The 21,587-nt window shown below is 42.6% G+C and overlaps 1 protein-coding gene across 1 annotated transcript in view; it reads right to left on the bottom strand.

Annotated features, from left to right (window-relative positions):
* The window catches only part of LAMA1 (laminin subunit alpha 1), a 235,980-nt gene that overhangs the window by 91,876 nt on the left and 122,517 nt on the right, over positions 1-21,587 (bottom strand). The window contains exons 24-29 of the mRNA XM_073631377.1: positions 13,120-13,263; positions 8,089-8,268; positions 6,247-6,432; positions 3,316-3,443; positions 1,287-1,407; positions 1,061-1,198 (exon numbers count right to left, since the gene is read on the bottom strand). Coding sequence (XP_073487478.1) covers positions 1,061-1,198; positions 1,287-1,407; positions 3,316-3,443; positions 6,247-6,432; positions 8,089-8,268; positions 13,120-13,263 — 897 coding nt within the window. The remainder of the gene's footprint in view (positions 1-1,060; positions 1,199-1,286; positions 1,408-3,315; positions 3,444-6,246; positions 6,433-8,088; positions 8,269-13,119; positions 13,264-21,587) is intronic.

Raw genomic sequence — 21,587 nt, 5'->3', positions numbered from 1 at the left:
TTCTCCGCACTCTCCGGGTCTTCTGCCAGGCTCTATCTAATTCGCAGCTAAACGCAGTGTGTGAATGGGGCCATAGGAAAGCATTGTGTGCTTTTAGCTGCGGTAGAAAATTAGAAAATCCGCAGCTAAAAGCACCATTCCATCCATCCGTGTGAAAGGGGTCTAACAATCTAAAAGAGGGCAATTTATCCAAAAGAGACTGAGATTCCAAACAATGAGACTGAGATTCCAATGAGCAGAAATGGCACCGCCGTACTTTCACACTACAGGGTTATTTCATATATTGTTTCTCTACAGTGCAATGATTTAAAAGATTGTTTAGGTTTACCCTTATATTGCATATTCATTTTTATAAATTAAAGAAGATTGTACAGAGATTGTACATTTGTATTGTATTATGTATAGCCAGCTTTAAATGATAATTATCTTACTAGAGTTACAGTATGTACACGCACTATAAAGCATTTTTATTGTCCTACATACTCAACTAATTTTCCCTATGTTAGGGCAGTGTTTCTCAACTCCAGTCCTCAAGGCACCCCAACAGGTCACGTTTTCAGGATTTCCCTCGGATGAAACGGCTGTGGTAATTACCAAGGCAGTGAAACTGATAAAATCACCTGTGCAAAATAATGGGGAGCCTGAAAACATGACCTGTTGGGGCGCCTTAAGGACTGGAGCTGAGAAACACTGTGTTAGGGTACAATGAATGAAAGATAACACAACTATTCATGTTTGCATCTAACAAACATTATGTTCTATAATACCAGATATATGTGAAAATATTTCAACAGATGTATTTGTAATATATTACAGGCTGAACCCAGATGCCATGAAATAAGAAGGTGGGTATATCAGTATACTTCATGAGGTTGTACTGTATATTCCCTGCTTCCAATTACTGGGAAAGTAGGTAAAGCTGATAATGAAATATATCAATTGCAACAGTTCACCATTTAAATGATTATCCTGCCTTTTACTTAAAATACAGTGCTTTAAAAGCACACGCTAACAATATTTCTACTGTGAATGTAAAATACTGTACATAAAGGAAACCTACCAGACATTCTCCAGTATCTGCATCACAGATTTCACTGTGGTTACTGCACTGACAAGGTACACATGGAGCAATGAAAGACTGTGGTCCTCGTACATTTAATTCTGTCACTTTCTCTCTGTAGTAGCCAGGTGCGCACTCCTGATATAGTGAACAGGATAAACAATGCTAAATAAGACAGATCTATTATCTCCTGACCAAAAGCAAATGAATAAGGAATGGAGATCACCTGGCATGAAAGGCCTGCATAGCCAGGCGGACATTCACAGATCTCTATTAGATGAGACTTTTCCCGTCCAGAATGCATTTCTGCTGCCTCCACTGCAATGTCCATCGAAATATTCGCTATCCTAAAAGTTGTAAGAGACAATACTTTGTAGAGAGTTTTTTTTTTTTTTTTTTTTACTTACAGTATAAAGGTAGCATCAACTAAAAATGAATTAGTGTACACACTAGTTGATATACACATACACTGTATAGTACATACAAACACAAACATATATACCACATTGCAATAAAAACTGACTTAAGGTTTAAGAAAATCAGAAGAAAATTAAACATTTGCCCGAAATAACTAATTTCCATGTTTAATTTTCCCAGAGCATGTCAGGGATAATATTACAAGGATCTGGATGATTTGATTTTAGGTCTTGTGTCTTTCTCCTAACAGTGCAGTCAACTAAGTCAGTCTTTTTGACCTTTTTCTGCCAACAGTTTTCCAATGTCTGCCTTTTAGTCTCTGCCCCTGTTCTTTCCTCACCTGTATCTGGTTTTATAACTCCCTGGGGATTTATAATGATTACTCAAGGATTTCTGAGAACATACACATGGAATTTCCTGCAGCCAAGCCCACTTTTTTACAGTAAATCCAGGGATGCTTTAGGCTTTGGGTCTTGGCCTGGTTTCTGCGTACAATGTACAAAGCAGAATTCATGTCTTGTACATTGTACTTACCGTCTGACCTTGGCTATAACCAGGGAATACCATCCAGAGGAACCCATTTATCTATCGGGATATCCCTAGTAAATACCTGGCTCTTCAACATCCAGACAGATCTCACTTCTAATGGATCCACACTACTCTGTGACAAAGAATTTCTACATTCCCAGCCTTTGACTAGTGGCCCCCTGCTGACCATTTCAGGTAAACCCTTACTGGTTGTTTCAGACAAAGTCAAAAAATAGTTTACAGCTTGCTAGGAGTATCCCTCATTGAACCTTATGCCCTGTACACACGATAGGATTTTCTGACAACAAAATCCATGTTTTTTTTCCGACGGATGTTGGCTCAAACTTGTCTTGCATACACACGGTGACATAAATCTTGTCGGAAATTCCGAACGTCAAGAACGCGGTGACGTACAACACGTACGACAAGCCGAGAAAAATGAAGTTCAATAGCCAGGGCGGCTCTTCTGCTTGATTCCGAGCATGCGTGGAACTTTGTGTGCCGGAATTGTGTACATATGATCGGAATTTAGGACAACGGATTTTATTGTCGGAAAATTTGAGATCCAGATCTCAAATTTTGTGTGACGGAAATTCCGATGGAAAATGTCCGATGGAGCCTACACACGGTTGGAATTTCCAACAACAAGCTCCCATAGAACATTTTCCATCGGAAAATCCTATCGTGTGTACAGGGCATTAGTGTTCACCTGCTCATCCCCCAATTAATTGATGCTAATAGGACAAAGCCAAAAGGAAGTTACTTAAGAGGCCAAATGCAGTTTAAAAAATAACTACTTTAGTAGAAAAACTATCAACAATGAAAAAGAAGAAATTCATCCACATTCCCCAACCATATTAACAATAAAAACACCTTACCCCATGGTCTGGACCTTACTCATAAAACCTAACAAGCTGATAACCTGCTCAACAAATATTGTCAACAGGTTTCAAATTGTAGGCTTCCAAAAGCCACAATGTAATATGATAAAGGTATAATAGACAAAGAAAAGTGAATCTTGCTTCTAATTTAATAAATCAACCTAGAAGTGCATGTCATATTGTATACACTCTATACAGTCCACAGATTACTGCTGAAGACTGTCTCTTATTTCTGTTTATGTCAGTGAAGGAGAACTGTAACTGCATTTGGTCTTAAAAGATTCTGCTGACTCTAAGGTTCCTGTGTTAGCTAACAAAATTATACATTATTGTTTTCTCTACTGATATGGATAAACTGCAAGCAGCATGTGAAAAACGCAATCACTTCTCTGATTGTAAGTTAGAGCATGCATCTAAGTATAGACATACCTGCTCTGTTGTAATCCATAGCCATATGATGCTTTTATAAGTATGTAATCAAGTTTGCTTAGAACTGACATGAACTCCATCCTTGTAACTGACTCATCAGATACAGAATTGTGATATTTCCAGTCTTCCTACAGAAGAAAGCAGAAAAAAAGCACACCAGATGAAAATATTTGTCATCAATGATTGGTTATTGTAAGTTAGGGTACCATTTTAAAAATTGACTTGGCATTATGTGGTTTGCTTGGTAAATTACTTCTTAACAATATGCTAATTTTTTCCAAACAAAACAATTTAATTAGTATAGGACTTAAAAACCACCATCTATATTTGTGTATGGCATCTTCACATAACGTCTCCATTTTTTCCCACTTGTTTGGTACGAGCACATCGTGGTGGAAGCTGACGAGGCTATATCAGGATATGGGTAAACTGCCTTTTGTACCTGATCCCATGGTATCTGTGGGGGCTGTGGTAAGACTGATTCTTTATCCTCCATAAAGGTCCATAAAGACATGGATGAGCGAGTTTGAGGTGAAAGAACTTGACTGGCCTGCACAGAGTCCTGACTTCAACCTGATAGAACACCTTTGGGATGAATTAGAGCTGAGACTGCAAGCCAGGCCTTCTCGTCCACATCAGTGCCTGACCTCACAAATGTGCTTCTGGAGGAATGGTCAAACATTCCCATAGACACACTCCTAAACCTTGTGGACAGCCTTCCCAGAAGAGTTGAAGCTGTTTAGCTATAAGTGGTGGCCCAACTTAATATTTAACCCTATAGACAAAGACTGGGATGCCATTAAAGTTCAAGGGCATGTAAAGGCTGGCATCCCATTACTTTTGACAATATAGTGTATGTTATTTTTTTGTGCTCCCTTCTCCCCTCCTTTTTTTTCCTCCTGGGTGACCCCATGATTTTTATTTAATTGTACTATTTTCACTTTTGTATGAAATTAAAATATATGTAATATATCTGTTATAATATTGGCTTTTATTGGTACAATAATGTATTGTCTGTATGATTCATGAGTCAGAGATCTCAAGTCTCCCGCGACTCGCGGGAGTCTCCCACATTTGACGGACACCCGCGAGTGCGGCACAATCTCCCAGCTGAGCCTGCCTGCGCTGTCACCCACTGCCTGAGTGGCCACAGCGGCTGTACCATTCACAGGCGGCGGATGATCGGATCTCTTTCATACGAGGATTGTGGTGGGGTGTGCAGCCAGGTGCGACAGAGAGAGTCAGCTGTGTGTAAACTGGCAGTGCGAACCTGCCCAACGGCTGATGAGTCATCCATGATGAGAACAGATGTCCTCCCCTTGCCAGGGAGAACTGTGTGAGGAGGGAGGAGTCACACTGACACAGGCTGGTCCTCTGGAAGTGCGCACATGTGTAAGCGGCTGGGTTGCTCAGTGAGTTGGCAGCTGAAGGAAGGCGAACGGGAGGTTGAGGGAGCATTGGAGGCGTCATGGAGCCGTAAGTGTGTGTGGGAGGGGCTGGGAGCTTCTGGAAGCGACACCGGTGTGTTGTACACTAATAGGAAGCTGCATTAGTGTGTTGTGGAGATAGTTCAGAGCCTGTTGTATAGTGACCGGAGGGTGTGTGAAACCTTATGTGCTGCAGGGCATGTGGAAATACACTTCTGACCATTAGACTTCCGGAGACTTCTATTGTAGCATTGTTGGCTCCCATATTATCAGACTTTGTACATGTTTGGGGAGCCATTCTTCTTCTCTGGTCTCCCATTGTCAATGGAGGATGATATCAAACATATATGTCTGTAGGAGTCTCATTTTTTCATTTTTTTTTCTGTGTGCTAATAAAAGATTTCATTATGTGTGGTGTCACTAAGAACACTCTGGTCCCATTCACACCATGTATTTGCAGTAACGTATGTTAGATGTGCTGGTTTGGTGCACTTCTTCATTCATTCTGCATGGCACCCCAATGCACTTTCTGACAGATGTGTTGTAAAGCACTGCGCAAACTATTGGCTGCCATTCATTCTTAATGGCACCCCCACACATCTAAAAAAGAAGCACATTTGCAGAGTCAGTGTGGGTCACTCTGACTCTGGTACGCACAGGCTGGTCCTCCAGAGTGTGTGAGTTCTGCAGAGTTTGGATAGAGTGACACAGTGACGCTGAGCATCAATATTTGTCACTCTCTCACCACATCTCTCAGCTCACTCATCACTGACTTATGTGTCACTCAGGATGATCCGATGATTCCATAGGCACTGGTAAGGCTGTATTTAATTGGCACTGGTATAGATGCATTTAATTGGCACTGATCAGGCTGTATTTAATTGGGGTGGGGGGGTCGGCGTCAGCGCGAAGCGTCACCTCCCTTAAATGAGCTTTTGCAAGTTGGGATGTCTGATGAGTTATAACATCACAAAACCTAAAAAAATATGTGGATCTGAGGAAGCCTGTACTGGGCAAAACTATGCTTCGTTGTTGTTTGACGTATTGATGTTTCTATTATGTGCTTAGAGCGCTGACAATGTGTTTAGATTTAAACATTTATATTGTGTAAAAAAAAAAAAAATACATTACTCTTTTATCAACACAATTTATGTTGTTTAGGCTGTATTGTTAGGCAATTAAAATCCCCCTTTCTCCTAATCACTCTGATGCAGACACATTGGGACATTCTTTCCCTATATTTCTGTGTGGACTTCTCTTTGTATAAGCTTTGTGCACAATGGCAGTGGCGTGTGTTTGGGTGACAGGGACAAATTATGTAAATATTTCACAAATAATTGTCCTAAAATATAATGCAATTTAAAGTGTAAAAGTCATTTAAAAAACAGTTACTATGAGTAAGCTACAAAGATAGAAATTAAGAACACATTATAAACTGTGATTATATATAGTATACACCATCAGGTCATTTGCAATATAAAACTAAAGCAAAATCCATATTTACCTCTTTGAAGCTGACTTGTATCTCAGTTCTCACTCCATTTGCTGGGTTTGGTTTGGTCATGTAAAGAACTTGTTTCCTGAGATGTCCACCTTTCATTATAATGTGAGGCTCAAAATCTGAAGGACCAGACTCCCCCAGTGCATAATATGTAACAACATACTTCAGAAGGCCACCATATGCCAACGTCTGTAAATAAATAACACACAAATATTATATAAATATATATATACATACGAACATATATAAATATATATATACATACAGTGTGAGAGTTATGAAATAAACATAATTATGATGTGATTCTGACACTGGCACACTGGCAGTAATAACATGCTATAGATTAATCATGTTTTGCATTTGTTGACTCCAGAATACTGTCCCAGAACAGGAGCAAATATGAATGGTGTACATTTCGAAATGTATCCAGTAATAAAGTGAATGGTTTTATTCCAGTTCCCAAATAAATATTACTTAAAGTGGAACTTAAAGTGATAGTTAAAAATAGTAAAAATAACAAACATGTTATACTTACCTGCCCTGTGTAGTAGTTTTGCACAGAGCAGCCCAGATCCTCCCTTTTTTTTGGGTCTCTCTTCAGTGCTCCTGGCCCCTCTCTCCTGTTGAGTGCCCCCACAGCAAGCAGCTTGCTATGGGGGGCACCTGAGCCGAGCCACAGCTCTCTGTGTCCATTAAGACATGGAGCTGTGGCCTGGCCCCACCCCATTTCTCTCCTCATTGGCTGACTGGCTTTGAATGACAACATCAGGAGCCATTGGCGCCATGCTGCTGTCTTAGCCAATGAGGAGGGGAGTCCTGGGCAGCTGAGACACTCCTGCAACAACGCTGGATCTAGAGAGACCTCAGGTAAGTATTAGAGGGGCTGAGGGGGGCTGCTGCACACAGAAGGCTTTTTATTTTAATGCATAGACTGCATTAAGATAAAAAAAGTTCAGTCAATTTAAGGCAGTGGCGGCTGATCCATTAGGGGCGAAAGGGTGCCGCCCCCCTAATCCATGCGCTCGACCCCCAATCTACATGCAGGGTGCCGATCGTATGTATTTCAATGTTTTTTTTGTTTTTTTTAAGCACATGATTAGAGCCCGAGGCTCTAATTGGCTTCAAAAAAGGGTGGGCTCGGGGCAGAGAGCACTGCGCCCTGAGCCCACCCAGTTGTGCGACACTAGCGAATTAATATTCTCTATTGTTTTCCTGCTTCGTCTCCCGGCCAATCGAGAAGCGGGTCTTAAGACGTGATTGTCCCAGAGGAGAAGTGACTATATTGGCCGCTGAGGAGGAGATGCAGGGGGAAGCCACCAAGGAGAAGACGGGGGGAAGCCGTCGAAGGTGGGGGGGATTTTGATTGACGGACTGACCGACCTAACGGGGGGTGAGGAGGGGTTTGACTGATGGACTGACCAAACGGGGGGGGCTCCCAAAAAATGGAGAACCAGTCGCCACTGCTTTAAGGTGTTTTTTTGCAATGCTCATCCTTCAACTAGAAATTTACTTTTTTAAAGGAAATCGTTCATGATAAATATATGGTTGTTATTTCTGACCTGTTCTGAAAATGCTACTTCCCAGGCCCTCATATTGACTGATTTCAATACTTTTTCAGACTTTGAAAGTTTAAATGTAGTCAAAAGTATAATGGCAACTGCCAAAAGATGCAGCATAGCATCGGCAAAGAGACAGGCGAGGATGAAGCACAGCTAAACATATATTTTATTTCTCTGTCAGACTGGACCTTGTATACTGAAAGCCTAGGTCTTTATTCCTGCTACCTTCACACATGAGAAACGTTTATGACTGCAATACACTACACAAAATATGTGTTCACCTTACCTTTTCACCCAGGAACTGTGCAGGTAATTGCCAATAAAATATGTCTGATAAAAAGTGTTGCCGTATCACTGATCCATCTAGTAACATGTCAACAGCCTCAGAAAACACACCATTTATAGTTCCATTCATATCATTCAGAGAAACTACATGGAGCAAAGACTGATCTGGAACCAAGGTGATCTAAAATATAAGACATTTAAAATGTAACAAGTTCCCATTTATCAGATAAGAAATACACTAATTATATAGAAAAAATAATTAAAATCCAAAGCATTGTAAGCAAACTCTTTTATGTTAGCGAAATGTGCAATGACTTTGTGAAATGCAAAAGTTTTACAGTTTCATGTGACCTGTATGATAAATCTGAGGTTTTCACTGTTCAAAAGAACTAAGAGCTACTTAAATGGCCATAATCTGGTCTACATATAATTTATCAGATAATCTAGCCATTTCTAAAAGGTGGTCACATTTATAACAGGTGCTTATGAATTAAAACGTATGAAGTTACTAGTTCTAATAAATAAAGGGCAAAAGAAATATGAAAATCGCTTATGAATTCAGCACTTTGAACGGATGAAGAAAAGAGAAGACTGCAGATAAACAGGAAAAAAAAATATAGAATGTTTTGTTTCATCTCCTGAGGATAGGCCCTTTACGGGGCATATGTAAAGGTTTACAACCACTTTAAATATTAGCCAAAGCCAGTAAAATAATATATCCATTACCATAATGTACACTGGGTAGTGACATTAAACAGGAAATGGACTCAATTCACTAAGATTTAAAATAAGGATAAAGATCTTTATTTTAGCCATGTGAAAATGTAATTTTCAAATCTCATTAGACTTAGCGGCAAATAACTGTCAGGTTTTTTTTTTTTCATATGCCCACTTTTCCTTGTAAGCTTTGTGAACTGAGCTTATTTCATTTTAATATTCATTTTAATTTTAGGTGTAACAATTTAATGACATTTTAGATTGGTAAGGCTTTGATTCATTCTAGCCATTTATGCCAGATGAGAATAGGAGGTAAAATTTCCTTCCAAATATTGTTTTGCTAAAGCAAAAATAGAACTAATATTCTTTTATACAGAAATTAGTGTAGCGCTGAATAATGAAACCAAACAAATGGAAACATCTGTGCATGAGACTAAAAAGAACAAACACACAGTGAAAGGACTAGTGACAGTGAATCACTAGCTCTCAGTGATGGTGAAGGCTGTCCCTGTTGAAGACCCATAGAGGCGAAACACGTCGGACCAGCATCTTTTTGCTTCCCACATTGCTTTTTATCCATATTCTACATTTTATGATCACTTTTATTTTATATATCATACATTCCGCTGTATAATATTTTTATCTACATTAAACTGTATTTAGTTGACCTGCACCATATGGAGCCTGTTTTTCTATTCCATTTCACGTTTGGGCCCTGGTGACCTCTCTTTTCCTTACTACCATCCCTTGGATCAGCTTGGCTGTTGGTTTCCATTGCTGTCCTGTCCTAAGGTTTGGAGTCGCAAGATCCGTCACTACATCCAGCGTGGCATCCTTACAGCGTTGAAGTACCAGGAACCAAGGTGTTGAGAGCTTGTTTGACCCACTGCCATATGACATGTGTGTCCACCGTATTCAATAAGAGTACCCAACTTTCCATCTGAGTATTCCTTGAAGTGTGCATAGGTATCTGATCGGTTCACTCGGATTACATGTCAACATTCCATCTGGAAGTTGATTTTCCCACACTGACTTGTTTAGACATTAATTGTTCATTGCTTGTGACATTGGCGTTTGGACATTAGCGTTTTTTGCTTGTGTATTCACACTTGTGTTTCATTTTTTGCATTTCACATTCCAATATTTGAATATATTCTTTTATGTATATAAAAAAAGGAAAAAGTTTTGGGACTTTAAATGAGGCTAGCACCAAAGGGATGCTCGCCTCCATCCCGGTCATTGGTTAAAAAAAAGGAGGAGGAGAAGTGGGACTTTAAATGAAGCACACAGCAGCACAACGCAGGTCAAGTGACCAAAATTCATTTATTTGGTATAATCCATGGCGTGTAAAAAACATTTCGGGCATCCAACCTCTAAAATGCTGTGGGCATCAAGCCTCTATATAATAAACCATGGATTGATTATACATAAGTTGCACAATAAGTCATGATCCATTGTCACACAAAGAGCAAAGATAACAATCAACATACATGTGTACAATAGTTACAGTGATTAGACCCAAAGAGAGCCATGAAAATTAGGACAAATAATTCAAATAATAAAAAGGATTAAATGCCATGACAGAAACTTATGGAGGTAAATGGAATCATTGAAATCAGTGCAGTTTACTTCCTGTTCAGCATCACACTCACACGCATGGAGTTGTCCACTCTGTGCACACCAGATTTCCCACACGGAGGTCCGCATCCCACACTCAGTGCACCTACCAGCAATGGTTATGCCTATGGCTGTTGTTCTCATTCCGGCAGACCGCCCTGGCGTCGGGCGGCTTTGCATTGCAGCTCTCTGCGATTCTGGATACTGTTTCACTGGATCGCTGATGCAGACAATCATTCCATGACGTATGTTCCTGATGAGCGGTTGCTATACCGCGAAACGCGTAGAGATTTGATTATTACCAACCTTCACATATCATGGAACACCAAGATTTCAATGATTCCATTTACCTCCATAAGTAGCTGTCATGGCATTTAATCCTTTTTATTATTTGAATTATTTGTCCTAATTTTCATGGCTCTCTTTGGGTTTAATCACAGTAACAATTGTACACATGTATGTTGATTGTTACCTTTGCTCTCTGTGTGACAATGGATCATGACTTATTGTGCAACTTATGTGTATTTTATGTAGAATCAATCCATGGTTTATTATATAGAGGTTTGATGCCCACAGCATTTTAGAGGTTGGATGCCTGAAATGTTTTTTACACACCATGGATTATACCAAATAAATTAATTTTGGTCACTTGACCTGCGTTGTGCTGCTGTGTGCTTCATTTAAAGTCCCACTTCTCCTCCTCCTTTTTTTATAACCATATTTTTTATGTATTATAGTGGGTTCACACTTACTATACTTTCACCATCACTGAGAGCTAGTGATTCACTGTCACTAGTCTTTTCACTGTGTGTTTGTTCTTTTTAGTTTCGTGCACAGATGTTTCCTTTGTTTGGTTTCATTATTCAGTGCTACACTAATTTCTGTACATTGTTTTAGACTTTGAGTGTTAGCAGCTATTGTTTTTCTTCTTTGGGTTTAGCGCAGTATTTTCCCCCTTTTTCTTCTAATATTCTTTTAGTCCAGAGATCTGATCTGACTTTTAACAGAATGGAATCAAAATTATTTAGAAAATTTAATAGTTTAATATGCAGTTTACAAGATGGATGATGTAGGCTCAACAAAATCAATTCTTAATTTACAGGTATGACTAGATTTGTGATTTTGCTGATGTTACTCCAGTAACTTGTGACAATAAAACCAGATATGTACTCACATACCCATATCTACTTTGCATTTCCAAGAGATGGTGTACATACGGTATATAGTCATTATAAATTCAACACTATCTAAATACATTTATATAAAAGCTCTTGGTATTTGAAATCTATTTGAGCAGGTGAGAAAAAGCCTTAGTTTGTTTATGAACTTGAAAATTAACAATTTAGAATCGTTGATAATACACTAGCAGAAGTATAGTGATTTACAGCTGAGTTCATTTAGAAAAATAAAATGGATTTCACAGCCTGTAGTTCTAGATGGAATTCTCAATATCTCTCTGCTTGGATTTCAATTATATATATATATATATATATATATATATATATATATATATATATATATATATATTTAGAAAACTCCTTGAAAGAAAACACAGCCCATATTACTTTTAGAAACGCACCAGTACTAGAAAGACCTTTGTGGTCTAGCGGCTCCCAATTACATGAAAAACAGCATATAAAGTCCTCTTTTTTGGAAATGTGTCTGTGCCCTCTCCACTTTGAAATCTGGGAATTTTTTAAAACCAATATCCACTTTTGCAATTTTAGAATGCATACTGAATATCTAAAAAGGCGGCTGTAATGTATTGTCGGGTCCCGCAAATATAGATAAAAATCATTGAAAGAAAACTTCATGGTCCCCCCCCCCAGTCCGTTACCAGGCCCTCTGGGTCTGGTATGGATATTAAGGGGAACCCCGCACCCAAATTTTAAAAAAAATTGTGTGGGGGTCCCCCTAAAAGCCATACCAGGCCCTTCAGGTCTGGGATGGATATTAAGGGGAACCCTGTGCCAAAATTTAAATACAATGGCTTAGGGGTGCCCCCCAAAATCCATACCAGACCCTTATCTGAGCATGCAACCTGGCAGGCCGCAGGAAAAGGGGGGGATGAGAGAGTGCCCCCCTTCTGAACCGTACCAGTGCACATGCCCTCAACATGGGGAGGATGCTTTGGGGTCCCCCCAAAACACTTTGCCCCCATGTTGATGGGGACAAGGGCCTCATCCCCACAACCCTTGCTCGGTGGTTATGAGGGTCTGTGGGCGGGGGGCTTATCAGACTCTAGAAGGCTCCTTTAACAAGGGGACCTCCAGATCCTGGCTTCCTCCTATGTGAATGGTTATTGGGTACATTGTGCCCCTACACATTCAGCAAAAAAAGTGTCAAAATGTTAAAAATGACAGTAGACAATTTGGGACAAGTCCTTTATTAAATAATAAAAACTGTCCCGCAATGTCCATTCAACACAGCGTCCGACGACCCGATAAAAATAAAGAAAACGGAAAAAACTCTGCCTCCGTGGGAGGCTCCCACTGACTGAAGCCTCTTTGTGATGACAGCTGTTATATAGCTGAGAGCAGGGCCACCCGGTGATGTAAACGGGTGACCCTGCCCCATTCTGACATTATGTGACATCACGTAACGTCAGGGGGGGCAGGGTCACCTTTTTTTGATATGTATACCTTGCCGCTTATATTTGACCGGATGGATAAAACATACTGTATAGAACGTTACTTACAGGAATGCGTACAAAGTCCTCAACTTCTGCACATAGCTGGGACACTCCAGAACAGAAACATGGAGAACAACCAAGAGGGTTTTCAGCATGCAGGGCGAAGGTTCCACCTTTACATTCATTGCAATAACTACCGATCACATTGGCCTGAAAAACAAAACACATTAAAAGAACAATATTTCAGTTATAATATTAATAACAAATGTTGCTACTTAACTGCTACAGATTAGGAAGGATTTCAGGAGACCTCATGTCCAAACAGGCATGGGATGAAAATGCTAAAAGCTTACATTCAAACTCTATGCAGCCTAACACAGATATACTGCTATGCGGGATGATAAGGCAAAACATAACAAAGGGAAACAGGTTCAATGAATCAAAAAATTCTTTAAAAATGATTATAATGAGTGAAAATAAGACTATTAAAAATAGGATTTTTTATTACAGCTTACCTGTAAAATCCTTTTCTTTCGACGGACATCACGGGACACAGAGCCACAGTAATTACTGATGGGTTATAGGGTATCACTAGGTATTGGACACTGGTCACACCCTAATCAGGAAGTTCAACCCCCTATATAACCCCTCCCCTTCCAGGGATACCTCAGTTTTGTAGCAAAGCAATATAGGTGTATTAGAAGAGGGGCGGGACCTCTGTGTCCCGTGATGTCCGTCGAAAGAAAAGGATTTTACAGGTAAGCTGTAATAAAAAATCCTATTTTCTTTTCTCGGACATCACGGGACACAGAGCCACAGTAATTACTGATGGGATGTCCCAAAGCAATGCCAACTGAGGAGGGGGGAATCACAACCCGGTAGGGTGCTATCAGACCTGAGGACCTTGTACCGCTGTCTGCAGCACACTACGCCCAAAGGCGATATCCTCATGCCTTCTCACATCCACCTGATAGAATCTGGTGAATGTATGAACCGAAGACCAGGTTGCGGCCTTGCAGATCTTAGCCATAGGGGCCCGGTGATGCACTGCCCAAGAAGCACCAATAGCCCTTGTGTAATGTGCCTTGATCTGAAACGGGGGAACCTTCCGATTCAAACCGTAAGCTTGAATAATCAACTGTCGAATCCATTTAGAAATGGTCGCTTTTGACGCTGCCTGTCCTCTATTGGGACCCTCTGGCAGCACGAACAAGACATCCGTCTTGCGAATCTGAGCGGTTGCCTCCAGATAGGTCTTGACTGCTCTTACTACATCCAAAGAATGTAGTGACCTTTCTTCCGAAGAACAGGGATCTGGAAAAAAGGAAGGCAGAACAATGTCTTGGTTTAGATGAAACCACCTTCGGTAGAAAACTAGGATGAGGGCGCAGTACCACTCTATCCTTGTGTATAATCAAGTAAGGCTCTTTACAGGAAAGAGCTGCTATTTCTGACACTCTTCTAGCAGAAGAGATGGCTACCAGAAATATTAGTTTCCTCGTCAGCAAGACTAAAGGAATCTGACGTATTGGTTCAAAAGGTTGTTTCTGTAACACCGATAGAACCAAGTTCAAGTCCCAGGGGTTTAGGGGCGCCTTAACCGGAGGATTAAGACGCATCACCCCCTGCATAAAGTTTCAGACCAGAGAATGCGAAGCAAACGGCCGTTGAAACAACACTGATAAGGCCGAGACCTGGCCCTTGATGGTACTCAAGGCCAGCTTCATCTCTAATCCTAATTGTAGAAAATCAAGAATTCTACCTATGACATATTTCCTGGGATGCCAACCTCTGGATTCACACCAGGATACATAAGCTTTCCAGACTCTATGATAAATCATTCTGGAAGCTGGCTTCCTTGCATTGATCAAGGTAGATATGACAGGACCTGAAAGCCCACGATTTTTCAGAACGTGGGTCTCAATAGCCCACCCGTCAAATCTAGCGTTTGTAAGGCAGGCTGGAACACTGGACCTTGAGCTAACAGGTCTGGGCGTACCGGTAGGGTCCACCGGGAACCCACCGTCATCCCTGCTATTTCTGCCTATCAGGTTCTTCTGGGACAAACGGGGGCCACCAGAAGTGCCGATTTCCCTTCTTGCCTGAGTCTGCGAAGGAGCCATGGCAGTAGCAGAATAGGAGGGAATGCATAAATCGGTGAGAACCGATGTCACGGAATCACCAACGCATCCGTCCTGCCTGCAAGAGGATCCCAGGCAACCGGTAGGAAGGATTTCCCCTTCTGCAGGTTTTCGGGTATGAGCCACCAACTGAGGCTCTGACGCACCGCCTGCGACAGGTGCATTGGACAGTCTAATGCCTGAACCTTCTTGTTCCAGGCCGACAGAATACTGTGTTGCAGCAGTTCTTACTGGAACTGAGCGTAGGGAACTGCTTCGAATGAAGCCACCATCTTCCCCAGCAGCCTCATACAAAGGCGGACAGAAGGACCCTTCTTGGCCCTGACTGTCAGAATCAGCTCCCTTAGAGCAGTGATCTTTGCCTGCAGACACTTCAGTTGAGCAGGAAGAATGGGCACAGGTAGGCCTGCATCTCTGATGCCTATTGATGTCAGAAATTCTCCTCCCTGCAGGATGGAGACTACTGTCCGAATTGATTCCAAACGGAAGGACTGCATTCTCGGGAATCAATTCAGATCTCTTAAATCCAAAATGGGTCTGACGTCCCCATTTGGTTTTTGGACCATAAAAAGATTGGAATAGAGTCTCAATCCTTGATCCTTTGTGGGAACCCCCACAATGACCTCTTGCGACAAAAGTCGCTCTATCGCTAGAAGGAGCGACTGCTTCTCTTCTGGTTCTCTGGGAACACCGGATCTGAGGACACGAGGACAGGGAAATTCTTGGAACTCCAGACTGTACCCTAAGGTTACCGTGGAGATTACCCATCTGTCCTGGAAGTCCTTCTGCCAGGGCCCTGAGAGCTGCAGCAGTCTTTCCCCCCACTCTAGCGAGCGGGGCGCCCCTTCATGAAGAGGCCTTAGTGTCTTGTCTAGAAGACTTCTTCCCCCAGGATTTCTTGTGTCCCTGGGGTTGACTCTTGTTTCTTGCCCCAGACGGAGGAGACCGTCGTGGCTGCCTGGAGGCTGATGCCCCTGGCGCTGGGGAAAGAGTCCGTTTAAAAGAGGGACGCTTACTCTTCTTCTTATCAGGTAAGAGAGTGCTTTTCCCACAGGAGATCCTCTTGATATAATTATCCAAGTCCTCTCCAAACAACCTTTCACCACGAAAAGGAAACCCAGCCAGGAGCTTCTTACATGGTGCTTCGGCTGACCAGTTCTTTAACCATAAGATTCTACGTATATGCACGAACCCAAGCGAGAGGTGAGAGGTCTGCACGATAGAATCTCTGATGGCGTCAACAACATAGCATAAAGCCGCAGGAAGGTTAGCAAACCCCTGGGCCTGCTGTTCAGGTAATACTTTGATGACCTGCTTAACATGGTCTCTTAAGTATTTACAGACTCCAATCGCTGCTACTGCAGGTTGGGCCACTGATCCTGCTAAGGAAAAAACATCTTTCAATAAGAAGTCCATCTTTTTATCCACAGGATCTTTGAGCATCTGAGCGTTGTCTACAGGACAAGTCAGACTACTATTTACAGAGGAAATGGCCGCATCAATGGCTGGTATTCCCCACCTCTTAACAAATTTTTCTTCCATAGGATAAAGTGTAGAAAACTTTTTTGGCGGAAGAAATTGCTTATCTGGGTGATCCCACTCAGAATAAAGCAGCTTTTCAAGTAAATTATGAACAGGAAAAGCATGTGCTGCTTGGAAAGGTTTCAGTGACCCCAAAGCAGAAGAGGTTTCTGTAGTAGTTTCAGGTGGGGGCAACTTAAATGTGGAGCTGACCAAACCAGTGAGGATCTGCACTAAGACTTTCTCCTCTTGGGAAGTCGCAGAGGGTCCCTCTCCACCTGAATCCTCCGAAGAGGAATCATCCGTCCCATCCCGATCCTCTGAATGGGATTCATCTCCTTTATCCCAGAGCTCCTCTGTCTGAGGGTCTTGGGGAGCAGAGGAAGGCCTTGTGCGTTTTCTTCCACTAAGTGAAGATGTAATCACGGCCATTAGTCTTTTCTCTAATCCAGTAATGGTTGAGGAAAAAACTTCTTGTGTAATGTACACAGGGGCTGAAGTGCCGGCAGCAGGTGTAGCCCCTAACCCCAATGGCTCTCCCTGTCCAGCTGCCCCTGGTCCCTCAGGAGGGGATGGTGTAGCAGACAGGGGGTCCTCAGAACCTGAATGAGACCCCCTAGTGCCTCTGGTTCTTGGGGTGCTTGAACCTCTTCTACCCATAGTGCAAAGCAACAAGGTGTGAGGTATCAATAAACGAACACTGACTGCTGAGCGATGTGGTCTGGCTAAAAAGCCTTGCTACCAAATGCCCAATCCGGTGTTCTTTAGTAAATGCAGCCCAGGGGAATGCCTGTGTCCCACCTTACATGCGACTGTCAGCTTTGTGTCCCTCTAAGGCTCAGAGCACCTGTACAGTGTGCTTTAAATAGCCATGCTTTGTGGCACTGTGGGCGTCTGAGCAAGCTGACGCTGTGCTGACGCCCCCCCTCCCCCCCCCCCTCGTTTTTGAAAAACGAGCGCTTCCCGCGCGAGCCGACCCTTCCTGACAAGCCTGAAGGAAGGCTGGGGGTGAGGGAATCAGGAGGAGGCCGGCAGTGATGGGCTCTGCATTGCAATGCGGCTGCGGCGGCGGCGGCAGCGGCTGTGACAGAGTGGTCTCACCCGCCTTACAGCATACCTGAGCCTCTCCCTAGCCTGGGGGGAACATCCCAGCCGAGAAAACCCCCCACCAGCTTACCTTAGAGCCAGTGGGAGAGCCTGTGCAGCGAACGCTGAGACAGAATCAAGCATGTGCAGGTTTGTGCTCTTGGCAGCCCCCGGTGGTCACAATAGGCATAGCATGCATTTACCTTAAAGGAGAAAAGCCACTAGAATTGAAATTCTGTGGAATCTCCTCTTACCTTATCCAGCCGCAGGGTTCAGTTTACACAGACCCAATCTTCGCCTCTCACGGTGGGCTCCGTTTGTGAAAAACCGTCAGAGACTGGGGCCCCCTACGAGTAGGGGGATCCTTCAGTTCTGGCCCTGTAAAGCACCTCGCCAGAAATTAGGAAGTTTAAAGCCATTTTCTGATCCGCGGGTCCAGCTCTCTAAAAAGAGAAGCGTTACAGGTAAAACCTCGTTTCTTCGGACACAAGGCCCGGGTACCATCCAATTCGGCCATGAAAGACACTTTGAATGGATCCGGTTCGCCTGGCTTGCCCCAGTATAGGATCTTAGGATATTCCATTTGGAGCTTCAGCACAGGACATCTTTGCACGTCCAACACCTAAGACACTGGCGTAAAAACTGAGGTATCCCTGGAAGGGGAGGGGTTATATAGGGGGTTGAACTTCCTGATTAGGGTGTGACCAGTGTCCAATACCTAGTGATACCCTATAACCCATCAGTAATTACTGTGGCTCTGTGTCCTGTGATGTCCGAGAAAAGAAAACTATATATTATTATGGGTAAAAATCTGTCAAGATCTGCAAAAATAATCATCAGATTATTATCATATATGCAGCAGAGTAAGAGCTGAAGCTCCCAAATCAGCACGGAGCATAAGCTACTAAACAAAACACACTGTAATACTTTGCACACCATTTGTTTTGATGATTCTAAAATGTTAAATTGGCATTTAGTTGAAAGGTCAATTGGGCTTTCCTCTGCAAAAATATATATTTTTAAAGGTTGTTCCTAGAAATGCAGAGTTCAGAAATGTGCCATCATTTGTGGCTGTACCTCTTACATATCTATACTTTATCTGAGATTAATGTGGTCAGTGCAGACATTGCATTTCTCAGAACAGTTTATTTGTTTTCTTTTAATATTTAAGTGTGGCTCCATAGTGGCAGAAAAAGTTACTTTTTTTTTTTTTTTTTACGTTTTCATCGGACACAAGGTTTCTTTTCAATTTTATATTCAGTACATGACCACAGACTATATACTTAAAGTATCTTCAACATTTTTTTGTTTTGAAGTGTGTAGAGGAAGTTTGATTTTTTTACAGTCTGTGGCGCAGTTGAGAAGATTTTTGCTCACATCCCATCACTGCGACAACAGAAAATTTGGCAACCAGATGTCCCCTTACTTCATTTAAGTACACCTGTCTTTAAAGCAGATATTGCAGTAAAATGCATAGATATTAGACCGCTAATTGGATCAGGGCACCCTCTCCATGTAAAAATCATGTTATTTTTTTAAGGGCAAAACTGTAAGGAAAAAATAAGATTATATACTCACCTTATCCTCATCTAATAAGCAAAACGTGCAATTTCCTTCAAGGTCGACTTAGACCCCATACACACTATACAACTTTTGTTGTCTGATTTCCTTTAGATTTACCAAAACAATGTAGTGCAAGGGCTTGCCTAATTGCATAAAAATTTAAACTCTTATGTGGCGTACACACAATCGCACTTTCCAACAACAAAATCCATGTTTTTTTTTCCAATGGATGTTGGCTCAAACTTGTCTTGCATACACACGGTCACACAAATCTTGTCGGAAATTCTGATCGCCAAGAATGCGGTGATGTACAACACGTACGACGAGCCGAGAAAAATTAAGTTCAATAGCCAGTGCAGCTCTTCTGTTTGATTCCGAGCATGCGTGGAACTTTGTGCGTCGGAATTGTGTACACACGATCGGAATTTACGACAACGGATTTTGTTATTGGAAAATTTGAGATCCAGCTCACATCGAACATTTCCTGTCAGAAAATCTGACCGTGTGTACGCGGCATTAGGGTTGACCTCATATTATATGGTTTTGGTAAATCCGAGGGAAAAAAAATCTACAGAAAATGGTATAGTGCAGGGGCAGGCAACCTTTTGAGCACAGTGTGCCGAAATTTTTTTTCAGAGAAACTGAGAGTGCCAATTTTATAACAAAAAAATGTCAACTTCACACTCTCAATCACAAAAAGGTTTTTTTTATAAAGTAAATACTGTAAACTACTTTAGTAGTGAGAAAATAACATCCTGCACTCTCACACCTCAGATCAGCCCCAATTTCTACAACTCCACACCTCAGAGCACTATCCCCCCTGTAAAGTTGTTTCACCACTGTACCTCCTGCACATCTGCCCCACCACTGTAACTTCCTGCACATCTGCCCCACCACTGTAACCCCCTGCACATCTGCCCCACCACTGTAACCTCCTGCACATCTGCCCCACCACTGTAAACCTCTGTACATCTGCCCCACCACTGTAACCCCCTGCACATCTTCCCCACCACTGTACTACCTTGCACATCTGCCGCACCTCTGTACCCCCCTGCTCTTCTATCCCACCACTGTACCTCCCTGCACATGTGCTCCACCACCATACCCCCCTGCTCATCTATCCCACCAATGTACCTCCTTTCTCCTCTGCCCCAACACTGAACCCCCCTACTCATCTTTCCCACCACTGTAACCCCCTGCTCATCTGCCCCTTCACTGTACCTCCCTGCTTTTCTGTCCCACCGCTGAACCCCCTTCTCATCTTTCCCACCACTGTACCTCCTGCACATCTGCCCCACCACTGTACCCCTTTGCTCTTCTGTCCCACCACTGTAACCCCCCTGCTCATCTGCCCCATCAATGTACCCCCTTTTCTCATCTGCCCCACCACAGTACCTCCCTGCACATCTGCTCCACCGCCGTATCCCCATGTTCTTCTCAATACTGAATCACCTTCTCATCTGTCTTAACACAGAACCCATCTGCTCATCTGCCCCACATCTGCTCCGCCGCTGTACCCTCTTCTCATCTATGATATGCGTGATATGCAGAGTGATGAAAGGAAGCAGAGATGAGACACATCTACCTGTCCTGGCACACTCATCCTGCTGATCCACCTCTTGCATCCAGCCCACGTGCTTGTATATGATGTATGTGATGCCACATACAAGCATCTGGAATGGATGTGCAATGATGAGATCAGGTTAGGGGCATTTTCTGAAAGCACTGGGACTGTGTGCAGGATCATAAGTTTGGCTCCCGCAGCTGAGAAAAAGTGCGCCGCAGCAAAAGTTGGGTGTGATTTTCATTGCACTGAATACTGGCTGTGGCTTAAAGGGACACAGAGTGCAGAGGGGTTCAGTAGTAAGTGACACAAAGGTTCAGGAATAATTTCAACAAAGTTCCCAGAAGCTCAACAGTAATTCCACAGACTGTCACCTGATTGTGGTTCTCTCAATCACAGTGAAATCCCTTCTTTCCCAGATTGGTAGTAACCAAGGGAGTCATCTTCCTCTAGATGGTTGGGGGGGGGGCTAGCAGGATTGTGAATGGCTTTAGTAGTGGCCAAGACAGTCCTCCTCCTCCTGGAAACAGGGACCGCCCCCCCAGCAGAACTGCACCCAATCTCTTCCCCATCACAAAATCTGACAATCGCAGATATAGCAAAGTTAGAGAACCAAGCAATGTTTCCTATCTTTTACAATGTGTGGGGGCACAGTGCCT

The sequence above is a fragment of the Aquarana catesbeiana genome, linkage group LG05, assembly GCF_042186555.1.
Source record: "Aquarana catesbeiana isolate 2022-GZ linkage group LG05, ASM4218655v1, whole genome shotgun sequence".
Taxonomy (NCBI): domain Eukaryota; kingdom Metazoa; phylum Chordata; class Amphibia; order Anura; family Ranidae; genus Aquarana; species Aquarana catesbeiana.
The sequence above is the reverse complement of the archived record's forward strand: the minus strand, read 5'-3'. Positions and strand labels throughout refer to the sequence as shown.